At 38.1% G+C, this 18,053-nt stretch overlaps 1 protein-coding gene across 4 annotated transcripts in view; it reads right to left on the bottom strand.

Moving 5' to 3' along the window:
* Window positions 1-2,199: 2,199 nt before the first annotated feature.
* Window positions 2,200-18,053, bottom strand: part of LOC144637473 (zinc metalloproteinase-disintegrin-like ohanin) — a 33,659-nt gene continuing 17,805 nt past the window's right edge. For 3 of the 4 annotated variants that reach the window (XM_078496534.1, XM_078496535.1, XM_078496533.1), the window contains exons 8-19: window positions 16,873-16,930; window positions 15,020-15,069; window positions 13,730-13,831; window positions 12,970-13,041; window positions 12,225-12,394; window positions 11,721-11,808; window positions 10,245-10,341; window positions 10,065-10,119; window positions 9,224-9,317; window positions 7,503-7,571; window positions 6,843-6,927; window positions 2,202-2,928 (exon numbers count right to left, since the gene is read on the bottom strand). In XM_078496534.1, the coding sequence (XP_078352660.1) occupies window positions 6,853-6,927; window positions 7,503-7,571; window positions 9,224-9,317; window positions 10,065-10,119; window positions 10,245-10,341; window positions 11,721-11,808; window positions 12,225-12,394; window positions 12,970-13,041; window positions 13,730-13,831; window positions 15,020-15,069; window positions 16,873-16,930 (930 nt within the window). In that variant the 3' untranslated portion in view covers window positions 2,202-2,928; window positions 6,843-6,852. Of the gene's footprint in view, window positions 2,929-6,842; window positions 6,928-7,502; window positions 7,572-9,223; window positions 9,318-10,064; window positions 10,120-10,244; window positions 10,342-11,720; window positions 11,809-12,224; window positions 12,395-12,969; window positions 13,042-13,729; window positions 13,832-15,019; window positions 15,070-16,872; window positions 16,931-18,053 lie in introns of all 4 variants that reach the window. The other variant, XM_078496536.1, reaches the window with a different exon arrangement.

The following is an 18,053-nucleotide window of genomic DNA, read 5'->3' as shown; positions in this document are numbered from 1 at the left end:
TCTTTGTTTCAAGAGTCGGAAGGCATTACTTTTCTGAAAATGTTGTATGTGCGATATGTAAACAACTTCTCGCAGGTTGTGAATGTTTTTGTTTGCTCCTCAACTGTATCAATTTGCGCCTCCTTCCTCGTCCTGACTCAATAGTAGGCATCTTCCGCCAAGACAACAGTAAAACGAAGTCGGCCTTTCTTATTTATGCCTCTGTGTGTTATAGAAAGTTAAAGCCCTAATAAGTCCGCCGACAAAAGTACTTTGCACGTGGCTCGTGAACTAAAAACTGCGAGGGAGAAATCATGCAACAGATTTTCTCGAGTAGACAAATTTATAAAGCGTCGAATTGACTTTAAAATAAAACTTACCGAAATGTTTACGATAATTATTCTTCTATTAGGAAACACTCGTCAAAAAAGGGCGAGTGAATTTAATTTTTTCCCTTTATGGTCCTCTTGTTAAGCTACCAGCCGAACTAAAGTTTGTCACAATTGAATTTACAGGTAGGGTTACTCCCCTAGCCGAATTGAAAAGCGCGAGAAATTTGTTTAAAAGCGCGGGAAAACTTGCTTCTCACGGAAACAAAAATTACGTCAAGCATATATCCAAACGCACCTTTCAAAAAGTTTGGATTGCTTTTTGCAGCCAAACTAGAACTATACGTTTATAATTAAAAGCAAATTCTAAATGTAAACCCTCTTAATCGGACAAAAAAAAACCCAGCCAAATAGAACCAATTATGAATTTTTAAGGAGGAAACGTTTTGAGTCAAAATAACTTCATTAAGTACGGATGTCGTTCACAAACACAAATTATCACCTTTGATTTTATGTACTGTATATCTGTCTAGCTTTTCACCGACTCTTTATTTACCTCTCTGATACGTGCTTATGTGCATGTGGCCCAAACAAGACAAATTAGTCCTTGTTTTCTATTCTGTTATAGCAGAAGTAAAAAAACGACAAATTACTCTCTCTTTTTTGACAAGTCAGTTTCTAATAGAGAATTCAATGTCGTGAACAGCTCGCTAGCTTTTTTCAAAATTAAATTCTGGTCCTTGTATATTACACTTGCTTACTAGAAAAAAAGCTGTTGCAGGATTTTCAACTCGCGGTTTGTTTGACGTGCCACGGCATGCAAGTAACATACAGATATATGTATTGCTAAAAATAGCAAAGTTGTCTCTTAACATGGGTCCAACCCAATACTTGAAATGACACCCGCTTACGATCTCCGTCCCTGATTATTGCTCCTGCATGCTAGCTGATTGTAAACTTAAACTAAACCACTTATATACCCTGATATTCTTAGTAACTTTATGAAACGGTAGCTAGTCTCACCAACAGGTGTCGAAATCATTTCACTAAGTGTTACCTGCCGTCCTGTCCCACCCAATGCACCATCTTAGGTTGAGGATTTGTCCACGATTTTCCAGATAATCTTATTTGATCGTGATGTGTTTGGAGGTATTCAGTTTGAGTTCAAGGTATTGCAGTCAAGAGCTCGAAAGCTTTACATATTTCAAGGTAAAACCTTTAAATGTTTTTGGCTCGTTTAACTTTATTGGAACCTTTTCAACGGGTGGCTCGATCGAGTTTTTAAGTGACGATACCTTTCTCACGTTGGCCCACAACTGTCACGGCAAAATACAACCTGAACCATCCAAACAAAATTCAGAACAACAAATTGAAATTACTCGCGGCAAACTACGAACATTCAAGGCAAAAACAAAAACAGTCAACGCTATTAAAAAATTATCACGGCAAAAGCAAATCGGCAAAATCATCCGTCAGAGGGGGCTTATATCCGGGCGTCTTATAATCGGATGTCAATTTTTGTTTCAGGTAGTTGGGCCTATAACCGGGGGGGGGGGGGGGGGGGGGGGCTTATTACCGGAATTTTACGGTATCTCAATATGCAGATCACACAACCGTCTTCGTTTCCAGCATAACCTCAGCATAAAAATTATTCAAACTGCTTCACCCCTTTCAAAAATGTTCAGGCCTTAAAGTAAAGAAAGAAGAATGTCGCTGGGTGCAAATAAAAACATTACAAGTGAATGCTTAAATATAAACTGGCCCAGGGAGTCAATATTTACACTAGGTGTACATTTCTCTCACAATGAAGAAGTTGCTTTCCAATAAAAGACTGAACAAATGTTGTCTTTCATGACTTCTTTACTAAATTTGTGCTATCTCTGGAAATTGACATTACTCGGTCTCATCGTTATTTTAAAAGCCTTGGCTCTTTTAAATCTCTTCGATAACACACATGATCTGTTCTTTCATTTCCAACCCATCTCGTTAAATCAGTCTATTAAGATTTTAGTGATTTCAAAATATTAGTGATTAAGTATGCCTGATTTCGTTATTAAAAAAAATTTCTCAAAGCGACTTGGATAAGAAGGATGAAAGACGGTAACGGCTCTGCAAACTGGTGTCATACTCCTGTTCACTTCATTAAACCTGTTGGTGGATTGTTCCTCTTAAAGTCGATCTGGCATTTTTAACGTGAATATTATACTGCCTTTAAAAAAAAATATAATCAGGTTACTGGGTACCTTTTGTTGTAACGTTCAGGGCAGAAATACAGTTGAATATTCCATTCAAATTTCGTGTTGGCTACCACAAACAGATTTTTGCTCTGCGACCATATCGCCCGTAGTATATTATTATAATAGTTTTTCTTCATAATGATGATGATGATGGTGATGATTTATTCCAATAACGGTCTAAAGAAGTTATTGAATATAAGGCTGGGCGGGAGTCGGAAAAAATCAAAATTCTTGTTTGTTCAGATATATATTTATTTTTATCCCCGTTTAACACGTGTTCACATATTAATAAAACCCTTTTATGTCGAGCCCTTCGACACATTAAATCACCCTCTTAAATAAATAGCGTATTATCTTCCTTGAACATCAGACTGCTGGCTGATCTGGAAATATAAGCAAAACAAATTGAGACAAAGGAACTGTCAAGCAAGACAGGCAAATATGTTTCCTATAGCTCAATAGTTTTAAAGGTGTTATGATTGTAAGGTAAGGTATGAAGTCATGTCAGGTAAGAAAACATTAGCAAAGGAAAGGCGAAGCGAGGTAAGGTAAGGTAAGGTGAGGTGAGGTAAGGTAAGGTAAGGTAAGGTAAGGTAAGGTAAGGAAAGAAAAGGGAAGGGAAGGGAAGGTAAGGTAAGGTAAGGTGAGGTAAGGTAAGGTAAGGTAAGGTAAGGTAAGGTAAGGTAAGGTAAGTTAAGGTGAGGTAAGGTAAAGGTAAGGTAAGGTAAGGTAAGGTAAGGTAAGGTAAGGTAAGGTAAGGTAAGGTGAAGGTAAGGTAAGGTAAGGTAAGGTCAGGTCAGGTAAGGTAAGGTGAGGTGAGGTGAGGTGAGGTGAGGTGAGGTAAGGTGAGGTAAAGTAAGGTAAAATAAGGTGAAGGTAAGGTAAGGTCAGGTAAGGTCAGGTGAGGTAAGGTAAGGTAAGGTAAGGTAAAGTAAGGTGAAGGTAAGGTAAGGTAAGGTAAGGTAAGGTAAGGTAAGGTAAGGTAAGGTAAGGTAAGGTAAGGTAAGGTAAGGTAAGGTAAGGTAAGGGAAGGTGAAGGTAAGGTAAAGTAAGGTAAGGTGAGGTAAGGTGAGGTGAGGTGAGGTAAGGTAAGGTAAGGTAAGGTAAGGTAAAGTAAGGTGAAGGTAAGGTACGGTGAAGGTAAGGTAAGGTAAGGTAAGGTAAGGTAAGGTAAGGTAAGGTAAGGTAAGGTAAGGTAAGGTGAAGGTAAGGTAGGTAAGGTGGTGGTGGCTGGTGGGTGGGTGGGTGGGTGGGGTGGTGGAGGTAAGGTAAGGTAAGGTAAGGTAAGGTAAGGGAAGGGAAGGTAAGAGATGGGAAGGGAAGGGAAGGGAAGGTAAGGTAAGGTAAGGTAAAGGTAAGGTAAGGTAAGGTAAGGTAAGGGAAGGGAAGGTAAGGGATGGGAAGGGAAGGTAAGGTAAGGTAAGGTAAGGTAAGGTAAGGTAAGGTAAGGTAAGGTAAGGTAAGGTAAGGTAAGGTAAGGTGAGGTAAGGTAAAGGTAAGGTAAGGTAAGGTAAGGTAAGGTAAGGTAAGGTAAGGTCCGGTCAGGTAAGGTAAGGTGAGGTGAGGTGAGGTGAGGTAAGGTGAGGTAAGGTAAGGTAAAATAAGGTGAAGGTAAGGTAAGGTCAGGTAAGGTCAGGTGAGGTAAGGTAAGGTAAGGTAAGGTAAAGTAAGGTGAAGGTAAGGTAAGGTGAAGGTAAGGTAAGGTAAGGTAAGGTAGGTGGGGGGGGGGGTAGTAGGTGGGGGGGTGGGGGGGGGGGGGGGGTGGGGGGTGTGGTGAGGTGGAAGGTGAAGGTAAGGTAAGGTAAGGTAAGGTCAGGTAAGGTCAGGTGAGGTAAGGTAAGGTAAGGTAAGGTAAAGTAAGGTGAAGGTAAGGTAAGGTGAAGGTAAGGTAAGGTAAGGTAAGGTCAGGTAAGGTCAGGTGGGTAAGGTAAGGTAGGTAGGTAAGTAAGGTGAAGGTAAGGTAAGGTGAAGGTAAGGTAAGGTAAGGTAAGGTAAGGTAAGGTAAGGGAAGGTGAAGGTAAGGTAAAGTAAGGTAAGGTGAGGTAAGGTGAGGTGAGGTGAGGTGAGGTAAGGTAAGGTAAGGTAAGGTAAGGTAAAGTAAGGTGAAGGTAAGGTACGGTGAAGGTAAGGTAAGGTAAGGTAAGGTAAGGTAAGGTAAGGTAAGGTAAGGTAAGGTAAGGTAAGGTAAGGTAAGGTCAGGTAAGGTGAGGTGGGGAGGTGGTGGAGGAGTAGGTAGGTAGGGAGGGAGGTAGATGGGAAGGGAGGGAGGGAGGGAGGAGGGGTGGAGGGGTAGGTAAGGTAGGTGGGAGGGAGGTAAGGGATGGGAAGGGAGGGAGGGAGGAGGGGTAGGTGGGGTGGTGGTAGGTAGGGGAGGAGGTAAGGTGAGGTAAGGTAAAGGTAAGGTAAGGAAGGTAAGGTAAGGTAAGGTAAGGTGAAGGTAAGGTAAGGTAAGGTCCGGTCAGGTAAGGTAAGTTGAGGTGAGGTGAGGTGAGGTAAGGTGAGGTAAGGTAAGGTAAAATAAGGTGAAGGTAAGGTAAGGTCAGGTACGGTCAGGTGAGGTAAGGTAAGGTAAGGTAAGGTAAAGTAAGGTGAAGGTAAGGTAAGATGAAGGTAAGGTAAGGTAAGGTAAGGTAAGGTAAGGTAAGGTAAGGTAAGGTAAGGTAAGGTAAGGTAAGGTAAGGTAAGGTAAGGGAAGGTGAAGGTAAGGTAAAGTAAGGTAAGGTGAGGTAAGGTGAGGTGAGGTGAGGTAAGGTAAGGTAAGGTAAGGTAAGGTAAGGTGAAGGTAAGGTACGGTAAGGTAAGGTAAGGTAAGGTAAGGTAAGGTAAGGTAAGGTAAGGTAAGGTAAGGTAAGGTAAGGTAAGGTAAGGTAAGGTGAAGGTAAGGTAAGGTAAGGTAAGGTAAGGTCAGGTAAGGTGAGGTGAGGTGAGGTGAGGTGAGGTAAGGTAAGGTAAGGTAAGGTAAGGTAAGGGAAGGGAAGGTAAGAGATGGGAAGGGAAGGGAAGGGAAGGTAAGGTAAGGTAAAGGTAAGGTAAGGTAAGGTAAGGTAAGGGAAGGGAAGGTAAGGGATGGGAAGGGAAGGGAAGGTAAGGTAAGGTAAGGTAAGGTAAGGTAAGGTAAGGTAAGGTAAGGTAAGGTAAGGTAAGGTAAGGTAAGGTAAGGTAAGGTAAGGTAAGGTAAGGTAAGGTGAGGTAAGGTAAAGGTAAGGTAAGGTAAGGTAAGGTAAGGTAAGGTAAGGTAAGGTAAGGTAAGGTAAGGTAAGGTAAGGTGAAGGTAAGGTAAGGTAAGGTAAGGTCCGGTCAGGTAAGGTAAGGTGAGGTGAGGTGAGGTGAGGTAAGGTGAGGTAAGGTAAGGTAAAATAAGGTGAAGGTAAGGTAAGGTCAGGTAAGGTCAGGTGAGGTAAGGTAAGGTAAGGTAAGGTAAAGTAAGGTGAAGGTAAGGTAAGGTAAAGTAAGGTGAAGGTAAGGTAAGGTGAAGGTAAGGTAAGGTAAGGTAAGGTAAGGTAAGGTGAAGGTAAGGTAAAGTAAGGTAAGGTGAGGTAAGGTGAGGTGAAGGTAAGGTAAAGTAAGGTAAGGTCAGGTAAGGTCAGGTGAGGTAAGGTAAGGTAAGGTAAGGTAAAGTAAGGTAAGGTAAAGTAAGGTAAGGTAAGGTAAGGTAAGGTGAAGGTAAAGTAAAGTAAGGTAAGGTCAGGTAAGGTCAGGTGAGGTAAGGTAAGGTAAGGTAAGGTAAAGTAAGGTGAAGGTAAGGTAAGGTGAAGGTAAGGTAAGGTAAGGTAAGGTAAGGGAAGGTAAGGTGAAGGTAAGGTAAAGTAAGGTAAGGTGAGGTAAGGTGAGGTGAGGTGAGGTAAGGTAAGGTAAGGTAAGGTAAGGTAAGGTAAAGTAAGGTGAAGGTAAGGTAAGGTAAGGTAAGGTAAGGTAAGGTGAGGTGAGGTGAGGTGAGGTGAGGTAAGGTAAGGTAAGGTAAGGTAAGGTAAGGTAAGGGAAGGGAAGGTAAGGTAAGGTAAGGTAAGGTAAGGTAAGGTAAGGGAAGGGAAGGTAAGAGATGGGAAGGGAAGGGAAGGGAACGTAAGGTAAGGTAAGGTAAAGGTAAGGTAAGGTAAGGTAAGCTAAGGTAAGGGAAGGGAAGGTAAGGGATGGGAAGGGAAGGGAAGGGAAGGGAAGGTAAGGTAAGGTAAAGGTAAGGTAAGGTAAGGTGAGGTGAGGTGAGGTGAGGCGAGTTGAGGTAAAGTAAGTTAAGGGACGGGAAGGGAAGGGAAGGCGAGGTATAAATTCGATTATTTAAATAATCAAATATTCTTACACTATTGCTGTTATTTGCTACCAGTACAGCCTGCCTTCTTGACACAGTTGTGAGGTTCGCAGCAGGGATCTTTAGCCTCACACATCTGAGGAGATTAAAATAAACATTTTTTTGCTTCCTTTTTATTTACTTGTTTAATATATGAATGAATGAATGCATGTTTGAATAAATAAATCGATGAATGAAGAAAGGAAGAAAGAAAAAAGCAAGAAAAAAACAAGAAAAAAAGAAAGCAAGAAAGAAAGCAGGCAAGAAAGTATGAATGATTGAATGGGTGGATGTATGCATGAATAAATGAATGAATTGAAAAATGGATGGATTGATGGATGAAGGAATGGATGGATGGATGAATGAATGGATGGATAAATGGATGGATGGATTGATGGATGGGTGAGTAAAGGAGCGAACAAATGAGAACTTTGCACTGGCATTTTCACAGAGTGGCTCTTTATCAATTTTTTTTATCCAGTTAGATCAGTTTCGCTTTTCTGAATCCTATTGAATCAAATATATTTTTAATATATCATTTTATCTCCCACACTAGTTTTTACATAAGTGACTGTTTACTTGGCATTCGAAATTGTTGTATTGGCAGCTTAGCTTTTATATTTTTTAAAGTGTCGCCTGAACATGGACAAATTTAAAATTCTGTAAACAAACCTTGATAGTACCACAGTCGCATTCTTCCCCTTCTTCGCGTATTCCATTTCCACAATAACCGTTTTTAGCCTGTGAAAAAGATCACTTTGTTAGATTATCTTGCAGAAGTAGAATAGTAGGGACCAGTTAGGCCACTTTTTTGCGGCGGATCTCATAATGTGCGGCGGAATAAATTTATGTTGATGACGCCGGACACAAATGAGATTCCACCGCAAATAAGGCCAAACCGGTCCCTACTATACTACTTGCAGAGTTTCATTCATTTTTCGTCAAGCAAAAAGATGGACTTCATTTTTACACTTTACATTACATTTCAACATTGATCGTAATAAAACTGGAGGCTTTAATTTGAACAGCCATCAAACTTCTCCAGTGAAACCACGATTTAACGAAGTGCCAAGGGACTGGGGAAATTTTTATCTGTTATATCGGGGGTTTGTTATATCGAAAACCTTGATATGACGAATTTGCAGCGTCCTGCAGCGTCCTATGCTACAAGTAGCAGCGTCCTGCTATGCTACTCTAACAACCCTAAGGAAGTTAAAGAACATCCTGCCTTTCCATATCAAGAAGAATTTGGCACAGGCACTGGTCCTAAGCAAGCTATATTACAATGACATAGTATACCATTCACTCCCAGATTATTTAATGAAACGCCTCCAGAGAGTACAAAAGGCTACAGCTAGCTTTGTACTTGGTAGATTCGCGTCATCCGATGACATCCTTACGAAACTCAAATGGCTTCCCGTAAAGGAACAACGCGAATGGAACCTACTCAAGGCAACCCACAAAGCCCTTCATAACCCATATTGGCCAAGTTACTTGAAGCTTAATGTATTCCAACACGAACGATGCCTAAGATCCAGTAACAGCATTCAATTAGAGAGATCCCTAATTAATAATACTTTACAGGACCAAACTGCCAGCCTTTTTAACACATTGCCCAGCAACGTGAGATGCTGCCAAGACTATAATAAATTTTGTAAAGACACCAAAAACATTATTTTTAAGAGAGTTTTAGAACATTTGAATTTTTAACTTTTTAGCATGTCTTAAGTATTTTTTGTTTTGTTTTATATACTATAATTCACATAATTAGTTCTTGTATCGTTTTAATACAATTTTATCTCGTTTTCATGTAAATATAAATTTTTAGATATTTTTTAATCTTTTACATCTGTAAATTTAGTTAGGATCGGGCAGGCGAAGAGCCACTCTGTGGATATACTGCCCGATGTGCCATTATTATTATTATTATTATTATTATTATTATTATTATTATTATTAAATGTTCGATATATGTAGGTATATTTAATGGTTGTTTTTTCAGGCCAATACGTTGCACTACCTAGCGTTTGTTGATCTAAACGACTGCCAAAAATTTGTGCTTTAATGTTTAATATCCACATAGATATGGATATATATCTTTGAAGTTGTTCTCCTGTTACAGGATTAAAGTATATTCATCCTTGTTAGCCTGTTCTAAATTTATCTTTTTCGCGTGTTAACTACAATTCGTTATATCGGGATACATTTTACTTTCGGGCTTCCGAGTTGTGTTCTTTATAACGAAGATTTCGTTATATCGAGGTTCTTTTCCATACATTTTACTGTAAAAAATTTATATAGAGGTTCGTTAAATCGAGGTTCCACTTTAGGTGAATTTTAGGCGATTGTCTGCGTAAACACAGTACGTTGTGTAACCTTATAAGTTCGGTTACCTTATAAGTTGGCACATTATACAAACAAGAATCATCCAGCCTATCATCAGCAAGCCTCTCCATATTGCAGTCTGAAAATCCTGGAAGTGTTTCCCTGTGGACCAATTGCAATTATATAAATCATTAAATCGTTCTAATCACTATGCATTTCTTTTAACTTTGACTGTGTGTCACTGTTTGTATTCGAACCCTCTCACGACCACATCATCTCCAGGACGTTTTTTTTTTGCTTTAAACTTTATCGTGTATAAATAAAAGTTGTTGTTGTTGCTAATGTATCCGAAATCTATTTTTTGCCGTTTTTAATAGCACTAGGAAACTAATAGAGGATGGTAAGATGAGAGAGAAGGAAGATGAAAAAGTTTAAAAGTACCAAGACTTAGCGAGAGAAGTTCGGAAGGGCAAAGGTTATTCCAGTGGTAGTGGGAGCGTTGGAATCAATACCACTGAGATTGCATGACAACCCGAGAGCCATTGAGGTGAGAATTCCTGTTGAACTGGAGCCAATGAAACAACCAGCTTCAATACCATCAATAGCTATGTTAATATTTATTAATAATATTAATAATAATAATAATAACTTCATTTTACATAATCTTCAAAAAGGGTTAAAAAAGTGGATAAAAAGACCAAGAATTGAAAAGCAGCTAACATCCTTTTATCAAATAAAAAAAGTCAATAAAGTGTCTTTGTACTGGCGAGAAACGCGTCTTAAAATCACTTCTTATGTGTTAAAAAAGAGTAAAAAGAGTTAACAGAGATAATAATAATAATGATGTTGTTGATGATGATGATGATGATGATGATAGTAATAATATAATGTTCTAATTTTACTACTTACTTTCCTCCACCCATCATGATACATCCTCTGCTTGGCGTTAAGCACGTGCACTTTGCTGAAGACAAAGAAGGACAAAGATAGGGTAAAAACTAATAAAGTATATTTTATATTCATTAGCTAAGCTAAGGAAACCCTTTAGTGATTGGCCGGTGTAAGTGGTATGCAATCGGTTTATCTTACCTTTGTCGTCATGAGGAAATCCAAAGTTGTGACCCATTTCGTGAGCAAGGCCAATGTAAGGTCCTACATCATCCGATCCTACAATTTCAGATTTCCACTGCGACAGAGTAATTACAGTTAACAAACCGTATTTAAAAATATTGTCAAATCAAGGCGATTTTTTTCGTTGAATTTCTTTATTTCACGACTTCTGTACAATATTGGCACATTAATTGGCATAAGATCTCCTTTAACTATTTACTAGCAGTGTTAAATTATTTTTTCTTACCAAGCTAATGTCAATGTTTTAGCTTTACGATGAGCCAAACTTTTTTACAAAGTTGATTTGGACTTTAAAGATCTAGGGTTAGGGATAACCAAATATGCACTCGGACAGGCGGTGATATCTTAATTAAGTTTAAGCAGTTTCTGTTCTCTTACAAAATACACTTTAGATGTTTTATTTTTTAATCCACTCATTGTTATTGCTATATTTTTCCAAAGTTGTGGCTACGTTTACCCTACTGGACTTCCAGTAATTAAGTCATGTGTATAGACACGTGACAAATATAAAGCAAAGTGATAAAATACAATTTGCGTCAGGTGTAAATTGCTTTACTGTTTTTTCTGTGTCTTTGGTGATAATCCACAATGATTAAATCTTTTTCGAAACAGAAACAATTCACGTGAATGTGCTGCATAAGCATGCGCGAAAAACAAGCTCAGGAAATGCAGCAATACTCTCATAACGTGCTATACCCTCAGCTGATCACAAGATTATTTCTTTTTACCAATTTGGATACAACAGTATTGGGCCTTAGGCCGGATCCTCATTCAAAATATTCGCTTCAATTAAACTATGCTTTTCTCCTAGCGTGGTATCATATATATGGCAAGCCAAATGAGAGGAAACCTCACCAAATTTTGCATCTTTTCTACGTCTTGTTACATCAAGATATGTATTAGAGACAAATGACATAAAAAAATGGACTCCTATTTATCTCCTGCCCCCTTGACTGAAAGACTGTTATTTTTTTAGCAAGCCTGTTAACACCCTTGTACTAGTATATAGAAAATATTGTTAAGTATATTTTGTATACAATGTAACTCAAATAACTTTCAAATTGTTATTTCCCCTCCCTTCGATTGACTAATTCTTTGTAATTTTTGGTCATGTATCTGGTATCATGATCTAAACCATTTTTTTTTTTTTTTTTTTGATTTTTTTTTTTTTTTTTTTTTTTTTTTTATTATTATATAAAAAAAAAAAAAAAAAAAAAAAAATAAAAAAAAAAAAAACGCGCCGGCTCTGTTAACCAAAATTTACCACACTATACTAACAACCACGGCAAAATGAAATCTATTTTTAAGTAGTTAGGATTACTTACTTTTTATTCTGCTGTACTTTTTAGCGTTATGCTTTGGTGTTTGTACTGTATGCGTTGTAATAAATGTCATACTCCCTTTATAGTCAATTATTTCTACTTAATAACTTACCCTAATAACACCAGCTGATCGCGTTGTTTTACACATTCCAAATAAAGACGCAATGCCCACAGCTCTATAACCTTCCCAGCGACTTCCACTGAAATACAATTGGTCAAAATGTTTCGGGACATCAGTTATAATCCTCATCATAAGTTATACAGATTTATATTAGAGCCAAAATTCAGTTTTAACCTGAGAAATATCAGAAGATTTAACGTACCTGTTTGTAAAACAAACGGACTTAATAACAGCTTTTTTTTTATATAGTAATGGAATATACCCGACTCACTTTTTTCTATGGTTCACCTTTTAGCTAAGGTTATTCTTGTAAATTCTTGTTAATTTTGTAAAGTTTAATCTAATTCAGCTTTAGAGCTGCGATTTGCTTCAAATCGATTTGTTGCGCTTTGCATTTTAAAAGTATCTATCTTGCAAAGCTATTGATATACCGAAAACAAAGGCTCATACTTTTTAAATTTATTTTAAGAACACAAATGGGGATTCCTTATATACCGTATAAGATGTGCGTTGTCGTTAGGAATTTTTTTCAACAAAGTGTTCTCTCGATAGCTTCTAAACATTTTCAGGTCAGCTCCTGGCTTGGCTTGTTTCGTGAAAGGATCACCATTTGTCCAGATCTCCACTGCTTTTAAGACTATTCTTATATTTATCCGCTGGTAAATCTTTTAAAAGAAGAATGAAAAAAATAAACCAAAAAAACTGGTTGTAGTTGTTAAAGAATGGCTCCTGATGTCATACAACCATGCAACTAATGCCATAAATGTCACTCAAATCTTCCCCTTCCCCGACATTCTTCCATTCACCTCACCCTGCAACCCGGAACGGTGCAATATAGCCCTATTACCAGAGTTAACTTTAATCAATATCTTCTTTGGCCTTTGACCGTTTTCACACTAGAAGACGGACAAATCGTCTAGATGGACAAACCGTCTGACGATCTGTTCGTCTAGCGTGAATTTGAGACGACCGTTAGGCGACTTGTTCGTCTAGATGACCAAGTCGTCCTCGAAAAATCGTCTTCCTAAATGGCCAAATCGACGGACAAATTCAGGACGACTTGTACGTCCAAAATCGTGTCCGTCCCGTTTTCACGCTAAGACGGACGATTTGTCCGTCTCAGACGATTTGTCCGTCAAGACGATTTGTCCGTCTCTAGTGTGAAACGGCCATCACCTTGGTGGTGCCGACAATGTGAAACTCCCTAACAAAGTTGCTTTATGTTTCTGCATGTTCTTACCGCATCAACAGCATTCGCCAATGTTATAAGTCGATCTTCGATATCCTTTTTGTTCTTGTTAAAGTCATTGTACTGGAAAATGAACAAAGCGAAATAGTTAATCAAACCTCAAATCTTTTTAAATATTTTTTTACTCAAAAGACCTTTTCAACTGTCAAAAAATAGTTAACCCGATATTTTTTTCATGATAGTGAAGGAGGCTGTTCACTACGTGTTCACGTACACTGATGTCCTGCTAATCAGTAATTTCTTAGTGATTAACTTATTAAAAACGACGCAAAATTTGCCACAAACACAGGTCAGACGCCTCTTTTCCAAAGAAAAAAGAAGAACATTGCTTCTATAAAAATGTTGGATCGAGGCACCTTAAGTAATTGTCACAATTGCTTTCACCAAAAAAGTTCGACTAAGAATCATTTTTGAGCTACATGGCTATCACCTTACAGCTGATCAAGGTCACACGTGACCAAAACTTCCAAAAATTTCAAAATTTAAACTGACTTGCAAGTCATCCTTTGATAACTTCCGACATTTGAACGAATTTTTTTCAGAAAATCCCTCCTAAAATACATCGTTTGTAACCAAACATGAAATTTTGATGCTATTTAACAGATAAACTGAGAAGGTTCGCACTGAAATTCTAACCTTGCACCTCAAAAACTGACACGTGGATTTCAACATTTGATTCAAATTTCAAAATTGTGTTCGTCACGTGTGACGTAGCGTCACTATAATTTTGGTAAAGGTGTCCATTACTTACCATTTCATTATCGACTACAAACACAAGCTCGTTATATCTTGTCTTCTTGGTTTTCAAATATGGCTTGTAAACGCTCGCAGTATCTGATACCTTACGTGGTATCTGAAAGAGATATGTCGATGTTAGTAACAATACCTACATACAGTAAAAACCCGCGACTAAGAACCTGCATTTTCCAAACTTAGCCTAAAGAGGTTCTTATATAAATGGTAATAAACACAAATTTAGGCTATTCAGGGTTTTAAGAGGTTCCTAGTTTCTGAAGAAAATAATTTCCGTAAAAACCCGCAGATAAGCCGCACCTTTTTGCAAAAAATTGTTCTTTATATAATTTTTTGTCGTATTCAACCTTTTCAATGTATGAAATGTATGTAAGAAATTTGCAGACATCATATTTATATTTTTGCGATTGTCTCAGTTATGATATTCTATGATTTTCAACATTGGCATTTACACTCCAAAGAGGATCCAGAATGCCGACTTTATTTCCCTAAAAGTAAATATTTTAGAAAACCTATTTCCAAATTTTGGGCTTAAGGGGAACTTATTGCTGGGTTGCAACTGACATCACGGCGGCCAAGCTGGTGGGCAAGGACAAGGTGTTTCCCTCCGCTGGGAAATGAACTTTTTTTATCATAAAAATTATGCGAATTTTTTTCATTGTTATGTCTACCAACAAGGCCACCTTGTCACGTGGTTGCAACCCAACAATAAAGATGATGTCTATCTGGCAAATTTTAGCCTAACAAGTTCTTAAAAATAAGGTTCTTACTCGCGAGTTTTTACTGTATTTTTATCATCAATTTACATGTTCGTCAACTTTTGATGATAGTTTCTTCCACCCTGCTTTGACCAAACTCTTGAATATTGTGCATAAACAAATTTTCACCATGTTTATAATACAACGGCGCAACGAGACGTCTGCATACATGAGCTGCCGTCATACATTTTGCTATCTTTCTCTGGCCACATTGACGATACAACTCAAATTAGTGCTGACGTCGACTTCCGTTACCATAGAGACAAAGACGTGACGTTGTGTCTGCCATGCGTCACTCACCTTGTCATTGAAGACGTAACAGGAAGGAATTAAAAATATTCCAATCCACGACACGTTTGACTGGTTTTGTTTAGTTTGATGATTTTTGTGGCTTCGGTTGCTTTAAACTACCGACCAAATGCCATCAAGGCGACACAATAATGGCAGCAAAACATCAAGGATTGTTTAAAAAAACAATCATTAACTAAACTTTTTTTACGTGTTAAGTCTAAATTATCGCAAAAGCCTACCCCAGACGAAGTCCTTGAATAAGCTTTTGAAGGAAAATCGGCTGGTGTATCTATAACAAAAGAAAGAATAAAGACAATTTAATTAAACAGATATGTCATGGGGTTTTCGCAGATTTTTGGTCTAAACTGTTCTGAAATTAGTTGTAGGCAACTAAACTGATAAAAAACATTGTTTTTGAACATTTAAAGGAAGACATAGCCGTAATTTGCAGTTAGAAATTAACCTACGATATAAATATTGATTTTTTGATGACGCACGGAGACAACTTGTTAACGTTAGCCCTACTTTTTTCGACGTTTTTGCTTGTTTACAAGCTAAAAACGTAGAATAGGGGTTATGTGGACAAAATTTGGAACCACATATTTGTAAACTCTCAAGGGACTTTTTTAATTTCTCAAGGGACTGTTTTAATTTCTCAAGGGATTACTTTCCGCTGTGGGTGATCACTTGCGATCTCGTGGAAAAAACGTGACTTGTCACATTTACAAACGTTATATAACAATTTTAAAAGTGACATGTCAGCTTTCTTATCTCAACGCACGTGTGTCTGAAAGGCGATCTATAAAAAGCGTCGCACAAACAATGGATTGCGTAACTAAAACACGAATAAATAATCACTAGCACTTACATCATTTAAAAATTACAAACGTCAAAAATAAACCATACCAAAAAACTCGCTCTTTTCAAAGATATTATTTAAGTTAAAACAAATGCAAGAGATGGGGGCTTCTTCTAGCTTAGGAGCGGTTAAAAATTAGGCCAAATTTGGTCGCTACATGCAAGCGCAACTCTATTTCGTCATCAGCCTAGGTCGTTAGGGACGTGACCTCGCGTTGACAGGGAATGACAGCAATGTTGCATGAATCGGCTTTACAACATGCGATCGTATCTACGCAGTTCGAGTGGAATTTCAGTCAAAGACAGCAAAATTCTTTCGTATTTCATCTTCAAATATAATTCGAAAGCATTCACTGTATATATGGCTTTTGTTTAATCCTGGGTCTTGATATCCGACCCTCGCAGGGCCTAGACAAAACGCAGCTTGAGTGTAACGATTTGTTTACGCCGCAATTATATGCGCAATGTTTTCTCCGACAGTAGTCGGAAATATCCGTATTTTTTCTTCGTGCTTTTTCGTGTAGCAATCGTAACGATACGGCCTTAAACACATTGAACAGCGGTCTACCTATTACAATTCAAATATGGCGTCGCAAAAACAAAGCGTCGAACGCATATTTTGCTGTTTCATTTGCTAATTTCGCTGCCGTAATCGACTGCCTCGAAAGTTCCTTGCAATTTTAAAGTATAGAATTGTCAGATCTCGGTGAAATTTGCACTGTTTATTTGTGTAATGTTAAGGAATATGTGTATAAATACCCGGCGCGGACGAGCCATTTTTGACAAAATTATATGGCTGCATTTCCTCCGCGAAGATAGGAAATTGTTAAACTAAACTACAAAGAAACTGTAATGATAAGTTCGAAGAACAATGCACAGGATAAACCTTCGACTCATACTTCATGCAAAAACGTCGATATCTCGAAGAGACTTTGATTCAAGTTGTAATCCGTTTCCATCCGAGCACGTAATTCGCAGCCAAAGATGACCGTTAAGTTATGCTGGTATTACTTGAAATTTCCGGCGAGGAATGTCCTGTTAATAAAGCTGATGGTTCCTTTTTTTATTTATCTTGTAACGTGGACTTGGGGCAATCTCTCTTTTGCTCTAACATTCGTAGGATGAACACGAAAATAGCGAGTGTGATCGGCGATCATGGGCGATTACGGGTGGGGAGGTGCAAAATGTGTGTAGATAATTTATCCTCATAATTGTAACCAAAGTCGAAGCTTACCACAAACATCATTAAAGTCGTCTTTCTTTGCTTTAAAAACCTTGTGAGCCCCTTTATGCTGTAAAGAACAAGTTATTTAAGACATACAGAACTTTTTTTTAAAGATCAATATCAAACATCAAATGAAATAAATGCCCAGGGGAGGACTCGGGACTTCAAGTGACGGGGATTATCGAAGGATTTATTTGGGTTCGAAATTTTCGATTCCTGGATATTTTTGGGGGTAGGGAAATTTGGCGAGTATATTTTGGGGGTGGCTTGATTTAGTATGGATTTTTGGGGGGTATTAGAAACAATAAAAGGTTTTTGGAAGTGGTTTTGTTTAGAGTTGTCATCCATTTAACAAATTGACATCAGTAAATTAGAAGTTTGGTAGGAATACGGCCAGAAATACAAGGGAAAATTCGAATTGTTCAACTAACCTTTAATCGAGTGGAAAGTGTTCACAAAATTATCCACTAAAACGCGGTTCAGCTTCTTAATTTTATCGACAGCACATATTTCCGCTTAACGCCGATTTTCAGGTCTGAATCCTCAATAAACATCCTCATCTTTTCGCTCTCAGGTTGCAATGGTTTCCGATAAATTTTACATGGTTTCCTTATTCAAGACTTCTAGTTTTGTGGTATTATTCTTGCCTCATCAAGAATGCAGCGCTTAATCAGTGCTAAAAAGTTTGACAAAACCTTTGCTGATTGCGTCAGCAACGAGTTTCATGCGTATGTCCTCTTATTGACAATGAAAATTAGCCAATCAGCGCGCGAGAATTCACTCAGGTATTGTAAAAAATGTTATTCTTGAAACGGAAGTGTTCTTGGATGTCCCTAGCATTGTTAGAATGACTGCGAGATGAGCGAAAGAAAAATTCAGATGGTATGATGAATTAACAAACACGAACGTCAATTCCTCATGTTTTTATTTGTGTTACTCATTTCCCCTTTCTTGAAATGTAAGGGTCAGAAATTCGGCAAAGGAATTTTTGGGTATCATTTTTTGTCAAACGATTTTTTTGGATTATGTTGGAAGCCCTAGGGATTTTGGGTTTTGATTTTTGCCACCATTCGATCACCCCGTCATTTGAAATCCCAAGTACCCCCAACCCCGGGGAATAAACGAGGGGATGCAGTATGAGCTTAAAACCTTTTAAAAACGTTAAATGAAATACAGTGAGGCACGCTAAA

The sequence above is a fragment of the Oculina patagonica genome, chromosome 14, assembly GCF_052425735.1.
Source record: "Oculina patagonica isolate OP01 chromosome 14, crgOcupat, whole genome shotgun sequence".
Classification (NCBI taxonomy): Eukaryota; Metazoa; Cnidaria; class Anthozoa; order Scleractinia; family Oculinidae; genus Oculina; species Oculina patagonica.
The sequence above is the reverse complement of the archived record's forward strand: the minus strand, read 5'-3'. Positions and strand labels throughout refer to the sequence as shown.